We start from the raw sequence: 20,836 nt of genomic DNA, 5'->3' as shown, positions 1-20,836 counted from the left end.
GGCAAACGAGCAAACAGGTCACCTGATGGAAAGCAACTTCCGTCGCCCATGGACACTCGCAGCATCAGAAGAGCTGCAGGTGCGTTGCCTGCCATTTTAAGAGGGAATAGGGGAGGGTAGGGATGGGAAGGGAATAGGGGAGGGTAGGGATGGGAAGGGAATAGGGGAGGGTAGGGAAGGGAATAGCGTAGGGGATTGGGCCTCCGGCAAAATCACTCACTCAGCGAAACACAGCGCTAGCGCTGTTTCACGCCGGTTTTCTGTGAGAGCGTGGTATTTCTCCGGTCGAGCCGGCCCATTCGTGCCGAAGCATGGCTCTCCCACGTATAAAGTTCAATGCACGGTTATGGCAATAAATGAAAAATTCGTGAAAATTAGATGCATCTTTGTGAATTTTTTCTATCGAGAGAATTTTAAGATATCGTGTTTTTGCTCAGATTAAATTCTCGGAAATATATTGTAGTACCGTATCTAATTTTAGAAAATGAAACAATGTGGGGATTATTTTCAAGTATAAAAATGAATTATAAAATCGACAATTTAGGGTTAGTCGCCCCCTTAAGGTGAAGTTCTTACACTGCTAATGTGTCGCATAACTCACAGACGATTTGAAATGCGAACATTGAAATATTTTCCAAATAACTCCGAACATAGAGCTAGTCGATTCAGTAACTTATTTGTCAACAAATAAGTTGATGGTTCATGGAAATGTACCATAACATATTTATGTTAACTGCTAATTAAAACGACTTAGGACGCGAGGCCCTCCGTCGACGGAGAACCCGGGTGGAGGCGTGTACCTATGAGACATTTTCTGATCTCAAGTACATAATACGGATGCTCGTACGGTGAAGGAAAACATTGTGAGGAAACCCGCACATAGTTGGTCCCAGATGTATTGACTAGTTCTTTCCTCTGGTCTAGGCCGACTATGATGCGAGAATGCCGTATGTGCTTGGGCAACCATACGGACATTTAAAAATCTTGTCCCAGGCACTACAGTATTTGAGGAGTGGTTACTTCGCTCTGAAAATACTGTATAAATTATCCACAACGGATGTAAAGGTTAGTTTTTTTTAACTAGCACGAAATAAAAAACCATTCATAATATCTTCTTAACAATTACCCTACTCATGCAGCAATCTCTTTCAATATCCACAGAATTTATCGCTCATAGTGTGAGCAAGTCTTATCATACCTTAAGGAGACGTAGTTTACGATACTAGATCCAACCGGTATTCTATACACATGTGGAGTTTCGACATACTTTAATCGTTTAAAAGATAGTATTGTTAATATTTTTTTTTATGAAATAAGGGGGCAAACGAGCAAACGGGTCACCTGATGGAAAGCAACTTCCGTCACCCATGGACATTCGCAGCATCAGAAGAGCTGCAGGTGCGTTGCCGGCCTTTTAAGGGGGAATAGCGGAACAGGGGAGGGTACTTAGGGAAGGAAAGAGGGGAGGGTACTTAGGGAAGGAAATAGGAGAGGGTAGGGAAGGGAAAAGGGTGGGGGATTGGGCCTCCAGTAAACTCACTCACTCGGCGAAACACAGCGCAAGCGCTGTTTCACGCCGGTTTTCTGTGAGCCCGTGGTATTTCTCCGGTCAAGCCGGCCCATTCGTGCCGAAGCATGGCTCTCCCACGTCACAAAATGTTTAGTGTTACATGCTCTTTTTCCTAGCATAGCCCTGCGGCCTGCCGTCACATTGCAGCCGTAATACATCCTGATTCCTGAGCTTAGAACTTCTGAGCTATAGACAACTCACATTAACGAACGCTTATGTCAATTCTATGCATTTTCATCGGCGATTCTATAACGAAGCGAAAACGAAAAGATTTTTGCTCACCCCCCAGTTTACCGGGACTCAAAGTATCTCCATGCCAAATTTCAACAAAATCGGCTCAGTGGTTTGGGCGTGAAGAGGTAACATACAGACAGATAGACACACTTTCGCATAATATATAATATTATATTATATTAGTATGAATAAGACAAAGACGGTTCACGAGACATAAATTATTTTTATTACGTGTTGATTTTTTAAAAATAATTCGATGGTTTTCGACAAAATATTGATGTTTGTTTGTATTTTCTTTGAAACAAGTCGTAATTTGTTTGTATGTAGCCATATTAGTTTCCAGTTGGCCTTCGGTTCAACTCTGAACTGGGATTTAATTAACCCGCTTAAAATCTTCCTTAGATCATTATTATGCCTTAGGAAACAAAGTAATAAATACATAATTATTACTTTAACTTAAGTCTTTTTCCAGATAAAAAAATAAAAAGACTGGTAAGTGGTGCTTAAAAAATCTGCTGTAATACCTTTCTCTTTCATAGTTCGTAAGTTCTACTCGATAGTGTTTTGTTTACTGTACTTTACTTATATAATTAAAAAAAAAATACTACTGCAACCCAGTAATTATTACCATTTATGCAAATACTATAGTTGTTCCTAATCAAATAAAAGCATACTAAATGATTTCATGGATAAATGTCACACGCAAAGTAGAGACAAGACGTGCAATTGAAATATTAGCACGTATTTGCAATTATAATATCGTCGACTTGTTGCGAAATATTGACGCCATGTTGCCTCGTAAAAGTGGCAAATAAAATCTAAAACATACACGTGTCAGTGGAGCAGGCGAGTCACTAGCATCTGCCATGCTACCTGCTGCAGATATAGCCATATGAATTTCAGATGAAGAGTGATAGAGTAGAGCCAGGGACAGCCAGACTTTTGTCTAATAAAAGCTGAAAGTTTTCCTTTTAAATATGACCACTAAGGAGTACTAAGGAGGTAAGAACGACCAGCAAGTATAGAGTTTCGGTGGCGGTTACTTTAAGAGGTATCCAGTTCTGAAGGTCTACCTAACCTTCAATATATTATAAAGTTAGCTCAAAGCTTTTAAATTCTATTTTTATTGGGGTAACTGTATAAATCTCGTCTTCCACAGGCCACTGCCGTGCCGGACATTTTTGACAGTTGAGACGGGGAACCTCCACAATCCATGTATAGATATGGCGGATAGCCATGATTGTTACTATGACTCGGAAGTCGTCTTTAACATGCACAATATACCCAAGTCTATCATAGGCAACAATCGAGGAATATAGTATATGTACTACGTACTTACTACTACAAGATTACAAACATGTAGATTGTAGACTCTATACACTCTACAATTTCGTTATTTATGTTAATTCAGTATTGTTGTGTTTGGATGATGATAGCACAAAATCTTTCGATAAATCCTAAATCATTGTAAACTTAACACGCAGCCATGCTTAGTCATAGCTTGGAATTTGGATATCTGAAATTAGGAGGTGGAAATGATGAAGTTGTTGAATTGAATGTTTGAAGAATGATTATTCTGATATTTAGAAATATCAGAATAATCATTCTCCTTCAACTTAGGAAAATGCAGGCTAATCGTCTGACAAGAAAGATGATTGTAGGTTCATCATTTTCGCGAGTGACTGTCAAGTCTGCCATATATCCTGCAGGCCAGGCTATTTATAGCTGGTCTTATTTTAGCCCTGCCCACTCGAGTCCGCTATTTTCATATTATGCCTTAAGTGGTACTAATTTGTATTCGCTGACACATTCGAAAACTTATTGGAATGTAAAGCCACTTTCGATTTGGATAAATTACTCTTTTTATGACCTATCGCTTCTCCTGAATTGTAATCGAAAGTGGAGTGGGTATTGTCACATTTTTTGCCCTGGAAAATGTTATCAATGTCTGAATAATAATAATAAAGTTTATTTGCAACTACATTCTGAGGATACTTAACTGTAATTAAATGATAATTTTGGATTGGAATTTTTTTCTTGGAAGTCGGTTAAAAATAGAACAATGAATTAATGTTAATAATATGTTTAGCTTATCTAACATTCTAAAATTGGTCACCATCATCATCATCATATCAGCCTATGACCGTCCACTGCTGGACATAGGCCTCTGTCAATGAACGCCAAGATGACCGATCTCCTTCTACTCGCATCCAACATGGGCCTGCAACTAAACGGAGATCGTCGTCCCACATAGTTGGAGGTCGACCTACACCCCGATTTCCCAGCCTTGGTCTAAAATTGGTCATGGTCTTTAAATGCGCCTGCAATACTTCTTGAATGTTCGGTCCGCCATAGAAATGTGGTGGTAACTGGTAATATTCCATCATGTATTTGCTGATGATATTGCGATAACAATATTATAACCATAAATCACTCGTAGAATTTAGTACAGTCCAACCGGATTGTACTAAATTCTACGAGTAAGTGTTGCCAAATTCAACATACTCGTAGTGAAATAATCTGGTAGTAAAATTTAATATTACGGAAACTTTGATATTGTGTCCAAGTTTGGGTAGGACGATGTAGATTGTAGGGTGACGACTAGACCCGGTGGCCCCACATTTCCCGTGGATCTGTCTTCTGTCACTACTGACAGAAGACAGATCCACGGGAAATGTGGGGCCACCGGGTCTAGTCGTCACCCTACAATCTACATCGTTCGCTACCGCTACCGGCGCAGAAAGGAATACGGTCGGGTTTTAGTGGGTAGAGCTGCGGCCACTTACCATCCATCGGTCGCAGCAAGTCCCACATACCCCGGTCGTCCTCCCCAGCACTGCCGGGGATCATAATGACATTTCCCGGCAAAAAAAATGACGTCGGAAGAGCATGTAGAATTTGATCCTACTCTAGATCTCTCACCACCTAGGTGAGAGATCTAGAGTATACTAGGTGCACCTGTTAATTCGAGAGTAATGGAACTCTCTCACTCTGAGTTCGTTAAAGTTACCTGCGTGGCCTCGTACAAACCAGCAGCCATCAACGGAAACTCTGAAAGGCTTGGAGAGCTAATTTCAGAAACTTACATATGGGCGATTCCGCTAGAGACGACCCTCAACACGAATTTTTAAAGTATAGCATTTGTTAATTTTTTTTATTGAATTATAAATAAAAAGATGTATATTTACTAGCAAAAGAACTTTTATGACTAAAAATTGTAATTTGAATGATTTACAGCATTTTGAAGTGATATTATCTAACGGCGCGAGAAAAACTGCTTATATCCAATATCCATACTATTATAAATGCGAAATTTGTCTGTCTGTCTGTCGACCGTCTGTCTGTCTGCCTGTCTGTTACCTCCAAGCCCAAACCGCTAAACCGTTTTTGTTAGTATGTAGATACTTTGAGTTCCAGGAAAGGACACAGGATACTTTTTATCCTAAAAAAATGCGCGATGAAATAATTTTGGCGCTATGGAATTGCAGGCTTCTTCTTTTGCATGTATATTGTATACGTTTGAGGTAAACACTGAAGAAGTAGCGAATCGATAACATACGGTATTAACTATTAAAGGGAACTATAATAGTAGGGGTTATTGGACAAATGTACTGAGCCGAACTTCCGATACATTTTTTTCGCATGTAGCCTTGAAAGAGGTTATTTACTTACTAGTTACTACTTACTAGCTACTAAAAAAATCGTATGGCCGATGTCGTGACAGAACATGCGTATATAATTTAGTTTATGAATTCGGTGCGCAGTACTTTGAGAATATATATGTATATGTCGCAGGGAAAAGAAGATATCAGGGATATCCCGAAATCCCTAGGGATATCACGAAATCGCGGTAGATACCGAATATTCTTGTTTCTTACGTCTTCTTACTAAACAAATCTAGTGATATGTCATTTCACTAAACTAAATCTAGTGAAATGTCAGAAAAGCGGAAACGGTCAGTTCCTCAATGATAGAATTTTATACAATGTGTTAAAATATTAACTTAGTTTAATGCACGGTTATGGCAATATATGAAAAATTCGTGAAAATTAGATGCATCTTTGTGATCGAGAAAATTTTAAGATATAGTGTTTTTGTTAGGTCTGATTCTCGGAAATATATTGTAGTATCTATGTCTACAAAATGAAACAATTCGGGGCTTATTTTCAAGTATAAAAATGAATTATAAAATCGTCAATTTAAGGTTAGTCGCCCCCATAAGATAGTGATAGGATATTAGAGCGAGCGAGAGAAATGCGTAGCTCGATTTTTATTCGGCGGTATCCGCTTTTCTGACATTTCACTAGATTTAGTTTAGTGAAATGACATATCACTAGATTTGTTTAGTAAGAAGACGTAAGAAACAAGAATATTCGGTATCTACCGCGATTTCGTGATATCCCTAGGGATTTCGGGATATCCCTGATATCTTCTTTTCCCTGCGACATATATACGTGGAAGAGCCATGCTTCGGCACGAATGGGCCGGCTCGACCGGACAAATACCACGTTCTCACAGAAAACCGGCGCGCTGTGTTTCGCCGAGTGAGTGAGTTTACCGGAGGCCCAATCCCCTACCCTATTTCCTTCCCTACCCGCCCCTATTCCCTTTCCTTCCCATCCCTGCCCTCCCCTATTACCCTATTCCCTCTTAAAAGGCCTGCAACGCACCTGCAGCTCTTCTGATGCTGCGAGTGTCCATGGGCGACGGAAGTTGCTTTCCATCGGGTGACCCGTTTGCTCGTTTGCCCCCTTATTTCATAAAAAAAAACCTTTCGCTATGGGCCGCGTGGGCATGACTAAGTGGTAACACATTGTATTGGTTTGTGGTATTACACCACACGATTTGTCGTCCGTCAATGCAATCGACTTATCGGATTGTATCAAATTAAAAATATTTGATATATTTGGGTTTAATTAATATAAAAGTACTTAATTCTGAGTTACTACATCTGAAACAGTGCTGCGCCTCTAATACTCTTATTCAGCAGGCTAGCTTTGAATTTTTTTGCATAAGTCATTAATTAAGTTTGCTCTTTTCAGTTTAGGAACCCTTTTTACAATTGAATGTTATCCAAAAACGTAGTACATAATATAATAATATCGTGTCGTACATTGCAACAAAGCTTCACCGTGTCACGAAAAATATTTGATGGATTACCGATAAGTCTCTCTAGTTTGAACTCTATCGTCATCGCAATAAGTTATATTTAAGCTTGTATCTCTTTAGAAATCTATTACAGTAAATTCCGATAACGCCGTATTATTCCATGGAAGTAAAACTTAATAGGATCATGAACTGTAGCTGTAGCAGATTTTAATTCTGTTTATTTTTGAAATCAAGGACCTAAAATGAAATGAAGGAATCCTTTTTTATCGTTAAAGGATCTATCTAAAGCCTTAGAACATCCTGACGTATAATTTATAAATGACCCCTTTTTGAAAATCAGTTTTCTAAGACATTCTGTGTTTTTTTAACACTTTATCTAATCACTTAACACCTACTTTAAAGCTTTAATTACTTTATGTACAATTATCTATTCTGTGACTTTACAAATATTTAACTTTGACATCCCTTTAAACTTGAGAGCCATTAGCCGGTCTCCGGGATCCCACACCGCCCTCCTTTATACCTTCAGCGCCCACAAAGGGTTGTTATCGCCCACATTGGGAAAGGCTGGTTTAAGTCTTATCCTAAGTCGGATATTTGAAGTAGATTACGTTCCCTGCGGCGCGGCGCTCCCTTTTATCAAGGAATTGCTAAAGCGTCTTATTAGTTCCTAACTTCCTACCAATTTAGTAATGGTCGGATACACGTCATTACTCCCTACTATATCTATTGGCTAGGCACATCCTGAAGGCCGCACATGTACAAAAAAAATGGTGGCCTTGATCATTCTGGTGTAATACGCGTGGCACCCAAATGATTGGTCTTTTAATGGCTTCGATACATGTGTAAAGAAATGAAGGGCATTTGACTAACTATGTGCCTATGTACATAACGATTACACATGGATTCAAAGGCAGAATAAAGTCGTAAAGGAATCTATATTCTATAGCTTTGCTAAGAATTAGAATTAATATTAACGGATTCGCAATTCCTCAATTTTCGCATAAATTGTAATTATTTTAATACAGCAACAGATAGAGAATTAAATTTTAGGGAAAATTGTAAATGACTTGAATGGACGCTATAAAGCTTATCAGAAGTATCGTGGGAGGAAATATTAGATGTTCTGTATTAGAGATTCTACTTATTGTATTAGGGGCTGGAAATGTGTTATAAATTATTTAAGAATTAAGTTTTGTTAAGTTTATTAATTTCAACGAAATTATCGCCAACAAACTGTTGTGCAGTTTGGCGATTTTTATTGTATAGGGTAATATTGTAAAACATTTTATGAATAAAGATATAAAAATAAATAAAGATATCCACAGCCGAATATTTAACCTCCTCCTTTTTGGAAGTCAGTTAAAAAATAATGGTGTATCATGCGACCCTCTGTATTTGCAGGACATGGAGGACAAGCACTCTGAGGCGACGGAGTCCGCAGGTGAGGACAGCGACGATCCTCTCACCACCACCGACACGAAATACGGGAAGAGCTTCAGGTGAGTTCCATCTATCAGAAGCTTTGGTCTAGCAAGCCTTTCGAATCCAGAAACCGCTGAAGGTGGTTCAATTTCAGCGTGAAAACTACAAAAAAAAATCCACTTGCTTGGTTTAATGCCTTTTAAGTATAGTTTTCACAGAGCCAGTACTGGCTGCCAATAAGACTGGCACCCAGTATTGTCTTGGTATATGCCGCGTGTGAACAGTTTTTCAAGCCAGGCCAAACTGTTCACACGCGGCATATACCAAGCCAATACTGGCTCTGTGAAAACTATACTATACACTAATTTCTTGACAGTCAGTTCATGGTGATGTTCATTGGGATCACTAAAAAGTAAGCTTTTTAGCAACTAATAAGCTAATGGTACCAATGCGGAGATTGAATTTACGATCTCTGCAGAGCCAAATCTTTTATATTTTAAGAGCTGCTTGGTCACCGGACAATATAGGCGTGTATAACGTCCATCATTATTTGTCTTCAGGCACTTCACAAGAGAAGCCCTGCCTCGGCTCGACAACTACCGCAACGTGATGTCGCTGCACGCGGTGCCGAGGCCCACCCTGGACGAACTGCACAACGCCTCTCTCTCCAGAAAGGTTGGTAACATCCTTGCTTGAATACTCGTAAGAGGGTAGTTCCTAGCTTAGAAGCTGGATAGTCGGTGGCAGCCCTAACTTGACTGTCCTAACCGCAACGCGACGCGTAGATGCATTTTAATTTGTACTGAATTGACAGATTTTAATTTCGTGAGACGTCTTAAAAATCTGTCAAATCCATATAAATTTAAAAATATGCCTCCACTCCACTCGCGTTGCGGTTTGAATTGACTCTAACAGGTAGCACCTAGCTCATTTTCGGAATAGTGTGTTAGACACTTAGAAGTTAGATGGTCGGTACACAGCCATAGTTTATCAGGCTAATTACCGGAAACTACAGAGATCATCTTGAACTCTCTTAGACATTGGAACAGAGAGATTTTTATCTACTATTAACGTCGGAAGTCCACAAAAACGGGTTTATCACTTGCCTTTTTAGAAATGTGCAAGACATTTAAGAACTGTGGCATAACACGATATAACAGGATATCTTTAACCCAGCCAGTGCAAATGGGTCTAATAATATTATAATTTATGTGGTGACACTTTTCCTAAGTAGAGCTCACCACAACAATTCTCTACGTGTTCGCAGTGCTACGGTAGTTAAGATAACGAAAATAAACAGTCATGTAAATTCTTAAGCTAACGCATACTTTACATTGAGACATAGGCATGCGCAATTGCGCATTGCAATAGGTTATCTATAATTTGTTCCGACTTCCAGACCTGATAAGAATATAATACTGAGGTCTAGATTATAAGCTCTAGAGTCTAGACACTAACAATGAGATGCCATGTGGTAGAATATATTATGTAAGGACCAATAGCTGTTGTTTGTGTATGCGATGAGAACAATTAGTTAATGAGTGACAATTGTCAGGTAGGGGGCTTAAGTAGAGACTAGAGGTTAAACGCCAAGGTTAAAGCTATTGCCCAAGAAAGTGGGAGATCTCCTAAAGACGCACTCGACAAATGTTAGTGTCAAGAGTTCTAGACCTTAGAATCTAGACCTCAGTACATTCTTATCATATCTGGAACATTTAATTTAGATTACCTGTTGCAATGCGTATACCTATGTCTTAATGTAAAGTAACTTAAGTTTCGGATCGAACGGCTCGCCAAGTTTATTTTACCAATAAATTAAAAGACCGTTTGCTGTGAATAACGATAATTATTATATTCTCTCTATATATGGTGCTAAATATAATGTGTCCAGAGTTATTTCATCCGACTAGATTGTTATGCCGAAGACAGAAGGATCAGTTTCATAAACCCCAATGATGAAGGCGGATGCTTATTATTATTAGCTACGTCTATTGTCTACGCCTATGGCTGCCCTCCATGGTCCTGATTTAATTACCCTCACTTGACATGGGTCACATGTCGTAGGTGTAGGATGCACTAGTGCTTGTTGCAATCAAATATGTCTCAAGTTCAAGATTGTCTGGACTCTGGATATGTAATAATTTTTTAACAAAAAATTGAAACCGACTTCCAAGGTAAAAACAATACTTTTTGATAGTATTTACCTCGAATGCTTCAGAAAAAATCGAAATCACTAAATTTTGCCATACAAATTTCAAGTAGTCCCCTCGATTCCTCATGGATCCCATCATCAGATCACCACTTTTGTGAACATGGTACTAAATTCGAGCTAAACCCTATACAACACAAAAATAATTTTGAAAGTCGAATCATAAACGGCTGAGTAATCGTTGAACATACAAAAAAAAGTACATACAGCCGAACGTATTACCTCCTCTTTTTTGGAAGTCGGTCAAAAAAACGTGCTCACAGCCTTTTTATACTTAGCAATTTTGTTTATATGTTCAAAAACTTGGTATCAATTCCACTACTAAAGGTAGCTAACAGCCAACTATTAGTTTATAATAGATACTAAATTACTAATTCACTGTAGATGGTGCAGTGAATTTACGATTGCGTGACTCATGCATTGTTTAACTCGACTAATTATTAGTCTATGATTTAAAACACTGTGACATCATTTTGCAATGGGAAAGCCAGTCCTTTATCTTATGAAACGTATTAAGAGAAGAGCAGATGAATCATCTAATTGTAAGAGATTACCTTGGGTACGCGAAGCACCACAGGAGTCAAATCCTCTGTTTTTGGCCGTCCTGATCTTTAAAATCCCCCTTGGGTTTCCATTTACCTCAAAAGCTGTCGTCAGTACTGGCACAGAATATATTATATTAGTAGTACCAACAGAATTCCCACTAGCGAAACCCGTTTAAAAAAATAACAACTCATGCTACGATACTATAAAGTTCAAATTTCGACCGCGCAGTGCTCTTTAAGGACGGGAAATGCATTACGCATCCCCCGCCCCCTCGGGTATGTCGGACTCCCTCCGCAGAGGTTTACCGACTAAAACCCCCCCATGCCCTCGTCAACGCTACACGCGGAGGAGCGGGATCGCAACACATTCAACCGCGTACAGTGCTAGGTGCCTACAATTATATTTGCCTACATGTGCGCTCTCTTTCTATCGCGTAAGAGGTACCCTTTCTGACGAAATCAAGATTGTCACCTTTTAGAAAATAAAATAATCTTCTCTTAATTACTAGAGCTACTAATAGCAAACTCTTTTATAGTGATAAACAAATTTTAGTAACCCAACGTATATTTTATAATAGTTTTATATTTCATTATAGTGTAGCTGGTCAGGAATTTTTTAGAACTTAAACATAGTAACTTGTGTTTATTCATGTGTAGTATTCGGTTTGCTTGTAACAAATTGGTTTATTTGCTATGTTTGTGTATTTTTTTAATCTTTTTTTTGTATTTTAAATTCTTAAATTACTTTATTGAAATATTTCTTTGACTTTTTTTCAATTGTTCATATTTATCAGATTAATAACGATTCTGTCACAGCGGTTAAATCAGTACGTGTATATGCGACGAAAAAATCTTGCGCGTGCGTCACCGCTCGCTTGTGAGTCCCTTGTGATTAGGGTTACCATCTAGGTATTACAAAAGTCCTGACAAAAAGCCGGACATTTCAATAAAAGTCCGGACTTTTGACTATTTGTAGTACTTAGTTAAAAGAACAAAAAAAAAAACATTTTTCACCTTACCCACGCACGACACGATATTTTTAAAATTTGCAACACTGTTTTCAGGGTGGCAACTCTGTTTTTATGTTGGCAGCACTGATGGCGCCAGCCAGTCCACCGCCACCAGTATAATGTTACAACGATAAACTAACGCACGTACATACGTCGATGTAACTTTACTAGTTTTATTTCTCATATTTCATCAAGTATTAAAAATCCGGGAAATGAGAAGGCCGGACGAAGTCCGGACAAGAGTCTAAAAGTCCGGACATGTCCGGATTAATCCGGACGTATGATAACCCTACTTGTGATCTGCCCCTTTAAAGGGGTACTTACAGTTCGATACCTAAACGCGCGAGTGGGACAGGACTGGTACTGGTTTATAATGATGCTTGACCAGTAAAGGCTTTAAAACCATGAACAAAGGCAGTATTTTTGTAGTTTAGATGTTATTCTAGATTTTTAATGCTCATAAAATAGGAGAAAGAAAGCTTATCTACATTTATCTTATACTAAGTACAGTCGACGACAAATCCGCTCTAATTTTAACCCTTTGCCATGTAATAAAATCGAAAAGTGGTCAACTGAAAAGTATCTTTGGCTCTAATTGCCATGTAATAAAATCGGGTAGAAACCTGAACTATTTTTGGCTTTACATACTACTTAAAATAGTAGGTAGAACACACATCTGCGTATTCGTAACCTTCAAAGTGTAGCATGGACAAACACCTGCCTACTAACTACTGGAGGTCTTAATAGCGCTATCACGTTTTTATGGCGCATTGATTATGACATGAAGTACAGTCGACAGCTACTGTGTTGCGAATTTGCTTTTTTGAATTATTTTTATTTGATATTTATTCGTTAACCACTTTTTTGACGATAAGTGGCCACGTGCGAGTTTCTTAAGCCGGTTCTTCTCGCCGGGTTAGTTCCCGAACCGGTGGTAGGTCAACACGTAGACATTCTGAAAAGATTTGTTTCAAATTTACTCAAAAATAATAAATCGTAAGGTATTTTGCTGATAACTCACAACAAACTTTAGTGACGAATCTGACGATGGTAGTTCGACAAAGCATGAAATCCCTTAAGAAATAGTTGACACACCATATTATATCATTAAACTACCTGCGGGACTAAAATGGTCACATTTAGCAATTCCTCTCAATCAATTCAGCAAATGAATTGTCAAAACTGTCAAACTGACAAATGTCAAATCAGTACAAAAATACAGAAATTAATTGCAAGCAGAGTTGCATTTTGCGATTTTAGAAAAATGAATCATATTATGATTCATATCATGATTCTTCAAAGCGACCATTTTAGCCCCGCTGGATGTCATAATATTATTATTAAAAAACCTTAACTAATATTTACATGTGACTGTACATACAAAGCGACATATAACAATTCATATTTATTTGCACTCTGCCTTATGTAAACAGCGTACAGAACAAACCAGTTATGTTATTGATTTATGAAATAAGTAATACAATTATTTATTGCTGTCCATAAACATTAATTAATAAATAAGCAAGATGCGACATCAAGATAATGAAAGTTGAATATTTTAACGTGCTTGTTGCCCATTCACTTTTATGCAGCTTCTTCATTTTGAAATTTTTGGCCCATGATGGACAAACGATTACGAATTTGTATTTGTCTAATATAATTTTTAATGGATTTACACATATTCAATGGCAAGCTCTCTGTTACCTAACTGATACTAACTTCTCTATTGAAACTATTATCCTATCCAACTTTGCTATGGAAACCATCGGACGCTATTTGATTATAAGTACTTCAAATACGAGCGTATTCGTCTTTTGACGTCATGTTTGAATACCGTAGAAACAGTGGTAGGCACCATTTAGGACAGTTCCGAATGTGTAAGCCTCCAGCCAATTTGGAAGTAAAACATAATATTTCGTTACTTATCCTGCAGCACTCAGAGACGAATATTGTTTACTTAACTAATTAAAATATAAAGATATTGACATTTAAGCCCCATTACCTGTCAAAATCTATATTAAATTCCAGTTTATCATCATTAAATGTCTCAGACTACGGCTGATAGACTGACAGAGTGTAAAACTAGTGGGAGGCATTATGTAAAACTATTTCTCCTACCTTTTTACTAATTTGGGAATCAAAACATATTGTTCCATTTGTTTCCAGCCCGGGCAAACCCTGGAGAAGGATCTCTCGATGCCGTCGCTCCCCTCATCATCAGTAAAGTTCGGGTGGGTGAAGGGCGTGCTGATGCGATGTCTGCTCAACATATGGGGTGTGATGCTGTTCCTGCGGCTGTCCTGGGTGGTTGGCCAGGCTGGGGTTGGTGAGGGACCATCTTTACTTTCATCTCTGTACTCAGGAAAAAGAATTTCGAAAATCGGATCACAAGCGACGGAGTTATCGTTGAACATATAAAAAAAATTGTATACACTTAATTTTAATATAGAACCTCTTTCTTTTTTGGAAGTTGCATAAATATAGACTGTGTATTACAAACACAATTATTCTATGTTTTGTCCTTGTCTGATTTGACATTTGGAAACTGGTTTGGGAGAAGAGGACCATTTTAAAATCATGATGTCTTTTTCCGGCTTACAAAGTCGGTTAAATGGCTTAAGTGTCAGAGATTACAGGCTGACAGACATACTTTCTCATAAATAATAATATTAGTATTGAAGTATGTATGGAACAACTCATTGTTTACAGGTCAGTCAGTTCTGCTTATCTTGACGACGTCGGTGGTGACCACAATCACGGCTCTCTCCATGTCAGCTATCAGCACTAATGGCGTTATAAAAGGAGGTAAGTTATGACTTAATTATTTATGTCATCTTGTGCCCTTCGCTTAAATCCTTTGTATAAGTTTTTAAGCGAAGGGCAGAAGATCCTTTGTATAAGTTTCTTTAAACAGCTAAATACTATTCTTATATTATATGTCAAGTTTTGAAGTTTTTACCAATCAAAACGCGTTTCGTATTTGTTGGTTTTGTCACGAGAATACCATTTAAAAGTTTTAAGCAGTAGTAACAAAGTGAATCGAAAGAGGATGAAGCAGCATTGGTGTTGCATTCGAATAGTAGAATCGCAGTTGTCATCATTGTCTTCATTAATATCACTATCGTCGCTAGCATTATCGTCAATAATATCACTAGCATCTTCATCATCACTAGAATAATTACTATCGTCACTATCATCACTATCTTCTCTATCATCATTATCGACAATACCCTCACAATCATCATTAGCATCTTCACCATTACTAGTATCACTGTTCACTCTACATATTTTGTTCCAGGTGGCACCTATTATATGATATCGCGGTCCCTGGGCCCAGAGTTCGGGGGTTCCATAGGTCTGATATTCTCAATGGCCAATGCTGTCGCCTGCGCCATGTATGTTGTGGGCTTTGGCGAGTCCCTCATAAGTCTCATACCGGAGACCGCATACATGGTCAGCAAGAGTTGGGTGAGTTTGGACTTTATGTTGTGTGTGATATGGAGTAGTTTACGCTAGCAAGTTAATTATTAAGAGAAATGGCTCGCTGTAATATCGCGTCAGATAAGAAATCGTCTCGTCTCGTTAAATCTTTTATTCGACGCTAAATTGCACTGCTTAGAAGTGTGACGTATTATGATGACACATCAACAAAGTCAATGCACTGGCGTATATTTCGGAGCGCCTCGACTTGTTTAATTATGAAGAGGAGCTCGATCACTGAATAAAAACATGTGTGGCACTCGGGGCCTGCCGCGGTAAAGCTATTGCATAAGTAAAATTTTTTCAACTTATGCAATTATAATCCGCATACGTCTAGTCGCACGCACACAAACACCGTGCCGAAGACTGGCAACGGTTTGCCGATCGGAATATGGTGTTGGGATTTTTTCGTTACGGAATTTTCTTGATTCGGATAAAAGCTATGCGATAGCTTAAAGCAAACCTCAACCGCAATATTATAGTGCCCTAGTGATAGAGACAAACAGCGATTGGTCCAATCTATAATTAATAACCTCTCAACCTAAACGTGGGAGAGCCATGCTTCGGCACGAATGGGCCGGCTCGACCGGAGAAATACCACGTTCTCACAGAAAACCGGCGTGAAACAGCGCTTACGCTGTGTTTCGCCGAGTGAGTGAGTTTACCGGAGGCCCAATCCCCTACCCTTTTCCCTTCCCTACCCTCCCCTATTCCGTTCCCTACCCTCCCCTATTCCCTTCCCATCCCTACCCTCCCCTATTACCCTATTCCCTCTTAAAAGGCCGGCAACGCACCTGCAGCTCTTCTGATGCTGCGAGTGTCCATGGGCGACGGATGTTGCTTTCCATCAGGTGACCCGTTTGCTCGTTTGCCCCCTTATTTCATAAAAAAAAAACCTCTGTGAGTTCTGTGACATTGACTGTAATGATCTTCAATAGGACCAAGCGATATACGGCTGCATCACGATAGTGGTGCTGACCGGTATCGTGGTGGTGGGGTTGGAGTGGGAGGCCAAAGCCCAGGTGGTGCTTCTGTTCATCCTGCTGGCCGCCATCGGTGACTTCCTAATAGGCGCGGCGATAGGACCCAAGGGCGATGAGGAGGTGGCGCAAGGATTCGTGGGATTTAATAGTAAGTATATTGCTGTCTCTTTCTGAATTGCCTCTGTTTTCCTTCTGGCTTTAAGTGGCCCTAACGCCCAAGGACGATAAGGAGGTGGCGCAGGAATTTGTGGGGTTTAATAGTAAATATTCCTGTCTCTTTCGCTTTTGCCTCTCTTGCTCTTAGTGACACTAACGCGGGATGATTAGTAATGCTTATTTGAGAGTAACAGAAACTGCAAAAGAGGCAATAAATCTATCTCTGTAAGTCGCTGTGAACAAAAAAACAAAAAGTCTTCTGACAGATGACGAAACTCAAAAAAGTTCTAAAATTATATATAAGGATTTTTCACTTTTAAGGGGTAGATATTCCTAGTAACAAGCTCTCTTTATTTTGACCTATAAGGACAAACCCAGTAACAAACCTTTCTATCTATTTCAGTGACAGTATTACGTGACAACCTGGGCCCGGACTACCGCGTGTTTGAGGGAGTACAACATGACTTCTTCTCTGTTTTCGCAATATTCTTTCCCGCAGCTACCGGGATTCTCGCGGGCGCTAACATCTCCGGTGATCTAAAGGTGAGATTATGACTTGGGATAATTGCATGCGGTAATTTTGACAGCTAAGTTAGAAAATCAAATATTGGATACGAAATAAGGTACCGCAAACCAAACACAGTGACACTTATGGCTATATTAAAATGGCTAGTATTAAATGTAACTAATCCGTTTGCGGAACCAACTAACCATTTCATTATATTTTTAACCCCCGACAAAAAAGAGGGGTGTTATAAGTTTGACGTGTCTGTCTGTCTGTCTGTCTGTTTGTCTATCTGTCTGTTTGTCTGTGTGTGTATCTGTCCGTGGCATCGTAGCATCCAAACGGGTGGACCGATTTTGATCTAGTTTTTTTTGTTTGAAAGCTGACATGATCGAGAGTGTTCTTAGCTATAATTCATCATCATCAGCCTGCTCAGTGCTGGACAATCAGGGTTTATCTGGTTCATGAAAGGCCGTTAGCAACTTGTAGTCGTTTGATGGGTTTTATATTTCATTCTAGTTCGTGACATTTGTGAAAATACTAGATATATACGTATACACATAATAATGCAAAGTTGACCTGGTGCTGCAGCATCACCTGGTAATCAATAGGATATCCAACTCCTCGCCGACTTAGAGCAGAGGTTTCGTGTTTGGGCTCATTTTAATTGCGACAACCAGTAAGAAGTAGATAATGTATAAACAGTAAATATTTACATGCTGCTGCTGCAGCATTACCTGGATTCTATAGGAACCGAGCTTCTTATGAACCCAAAGTGGAGGTTTCATGTTTGGGCTCATATTAACGGCCTCATCGAAAAGGACATTGATAGATGGTAATCATGAGAATATGATTCTGTTGATAGGAATTATTCTGCACTATAACCAACACAAGTTTAAAAAGTATGAAATAAAATTAAATTAAGAAATTAAAAAAAACCCCCGCCAAAACAACTTTAAAAAGTAATGAAATAATATTTACTATCTTTAAGTTCAAATAATTCCTAACTTGTGTAAAGTAATATTTTAGTCCATAATTGTTGTCAAGGTGTGTCGGGGGACCGCTAATGTAGATGTTTGATTTCGCATAACAAGTTTAAGGATCAATTCACAGCGATCTGAATCGAGATAGGTAATCAGCGACTTGGCGGTTGTAGGTTGTAGTTTACTTGGCGGTCTCCCGACACACCGTGACAACAATTATGGACTAAAATATTACTTTACACAAGTTAGGAATTATTTGAACTTAAAGATAGTAAATATTATTTCATTACTTTTTAAAGTTGTTTTGGCGGAGGTTTTTTTAAATTTCTTAATTCATTATCATTATACAGCACGAAAAAGCAATGAAAAACATAACACATTACCGATTGACGTGTGAGACAGAAGATCTCGCAGATTGCTGCGTCGCGTACCAACGCTTTGGGTACTAATTAAAAACACTTTTTAAATAATTCCCAAATCATTAGTACTCATATCGACACTCAAATTGCTTTTCAATAGAATTTCACCTGTCTTGCTCTGTACGGAACCAAACCACCGGAAACTATAAACAATTTTGTTCCAGGACCCCTCATCATCTATTCCCAAAGGAACCCTCCTGGCGATCCTGCTGACGACAATATCGTACATCGTGATAGCGGTGGTGGCGGGCTGGACGGTGGTGCGCGACGCGGGCGGCGGCGTGCAAGACTGCGTGCTTGCGGGCACGTGTGCGTACGGCCTGCATCATAGCAACGACGTGAGTATATAAGGTCTAGTTGATATCAGACCGAGCGAAGCGAGCCCTAGTATATTCCACAAACTGAGCACTTTTGTGGGACACTTCACAGAAAAACTATCACGCCTATTGATTTGCGTTTTATTTATATGTAGATGTGTTATCATCGGTCAGTCAAGTTTACGATCTGTTACCGAGTTGATATGTTAGCTGGGACCTAAAGTCTCAATAATTAAGCGCTGAGTCAGCGATTTACAATCAATTTCTCAGCATGGCACCACCATTAAAACAGTTGACTAAGCGCTATATCTAGATTTAGCCTGTACACGAACGTACACTGCTTATTTTCAATTTATTTATAAAAAAAAACAAGACCTTTGCACCCATTGTGGATGATTAACACAGTATTTTCAGAGGAAGTAACCACTCCTCAAATACTGTAAGTACCTGGGACAAGATTTTAAATGCCCGTATGGTTGCTCAAGAGCATTTATCGCAACTTAGGCGGCCTAGTCTAGACGAAAGAACAGGATTAACCGTGTTTTTTTATTTATAAAATGAATACGTAATTCCAGGTTATTCGCCTGGTCTCAGCTTGGGGCCCGTTGGTCTACGGCGGATGTTTTGCTGCCACATTGTCCTCCGCGTTAGCGTCCCTCGTCTCTGCACCTAAAGTATTTCAGGTAAATCTTTTGTTACCCTTGATTTGCTTTATGAAAGCTTAACGAAAAACTATAATTAGATAATAATCTGAAGATAAAAGTAACTAAAAAGTGTTTTGTTTCCAGGCCCTATGTCAAGACAAGCTCTACCCATATTTGGAGTTCTTCGCCAAAGGTTACGGGAGTAATAATGAGCCGGTACGCGGGTACGCGCTCACCTTCATCATAGCTGTCTCGTGTATATTGATGGGTGAGTTATGTGCCAGTAACGACCAGCCATGATATCTTGGCATACATGTTCTTCAACCTTGTTATTGAATTTTTAACTATTGCTGATAATGTTTTGATCATGATGAATAGCTTATTATATTATTATATCTTATTTATATATTATTAGCTTATTATATCAAAACAGCCAAATCTCCGCCTTAACTTTTCTAGATAGGCTAGATGTTTCTGAAGGCTATAAGACTTAAAAATCCGTATATTAATTTTTAAAACGTAAGAAAACATTTTTTAATACAATAATTTGTGCTTCAGGAGGACTAAACCAAATCGCTCCTTTGATATCGAACTTCTTCCTCGCCGCGTACGCGTTGATCAACTTCGCGACATTCCACGCCAACATCACCAAACCTGTCGGATGGAGGCCTACTTTTAGGGTACCTATCTTGAAGCTTAATATATGTTTCCTATTAAATCTCAGGTATCAAACTTTGTTCTTGTTAGATTTGTGCCAATCCTTTGATACTCTTTTATTACGTTGAGTCCTAATGTGATTTTCTTCTTTATGTAATTCTATTTCAAACAGTCTTTAAGAAGGCTAAACATAGGATTTCTATAAGAAAGCCCAAAGTTATATTACGTAATTTTCCACCTGACTTTGGAGTTCCACAAGGATCAATGTTGACACCGAAACTTTTTGTATTTTATAACATTGATAGAAGTTACAATTAGTCGCCGAAAACTACAGCTCTTGCAGTTGTGCGCGTATAAAGTTGCTGGAAATAGTAAAAATACATAATATGTGTGTATGCAGCTGTACAACACGTGGCTGTCGCTGGTGGGTGCGGTGGTGTGCGTGGCGATTATGTTCGTGGTGTCGTGGGTGACGGCGCTGGTGACACTGTCCTGTCTGCTCACGCTGTACCTCATCGTGTCGTATCGGAAGCCGGGTATGATCTAGCTATAGATAGCTATGCTACTATCATAGATTGTACAGACAATCG

The 20,836-nt window shown here is 39.0% G+C and overlaps 1 protein-coding gene across 1 annotated transcript in view; it reads left to right on the top strand.

Annotated features, from left to right (window-relative positions):
• LOC121734348 (bumetanide-sensitive sodium-(potassium)-chloride cotransporter) overlaps positions 1 to 20,836 on the top strand; it is a 30,414-nt gene that overhangs the window by 3,016 nt on the left and 6,562 nt on the right. The window contains exons 2-13 of the mRNA XM_042124882.1: positions 8,318 to 8,415; positions 8,899 to 9,013; positions 14,269 to 14,428; positions 14,812 to 14,907; positions 15,401 to 15,570; positions 16,521 to 16,713; positions 17,125 to 17,264; positions 18,793 to 18,966; positions 19,521 to 19,628; positions 19,734 to 19,857; positions 20,148 to 20,269; positions 20,647 to 20,782. Of these exons, the coding sequence (XP_041980816.1) occupies positions 8,318 to 8,415; positions 8,899 to 9,013; positions 14,269 to 14,428; positions 14,812 to 14,907; positions 15,401 to 15,570; positions 16,521 to 16,713; positions 17,125 to 17,264; positions 18,793 to 18,966; positions 19,521 to 19,628; positions 19,734 to 19,857; positions 20,148 to 20,269; positions 20,647 to 20,782 (1,636 nt within the window). The remainder of the gene's footprint in view (positions 1 to 8,317; positions 8,416 to 8,898; positions 9,014 to 14,268; positions 14,429 to 14,811; positions 14,908 to 15,400; positions 15,571 to 16,520; positions 16,714 to 17,124; positions 17,265 to 18,792; positions 18,967 to 19,520; positions 19,629 to 19,733; positions 19,858 to 20,147; positions 20,270 to 20,646; positions 20,783 to 20,836) is intronic.

Source organism: Aricia agestis, chromosome 15 (genome assembly GCF_905147365.1).
Source record: "Aricia agestis chromosome 15, ilAriAges1.1, whole genome shotgun sequence".
NCBI lineage: Eukaryota > Metazoa > Arthropoda > Insecta > Lepidoptera > Lycaenidae > Aricia > Aricia agestis.
This window is presented reverse-complemented; position numbering and strand designations above follow the sequence as displayed.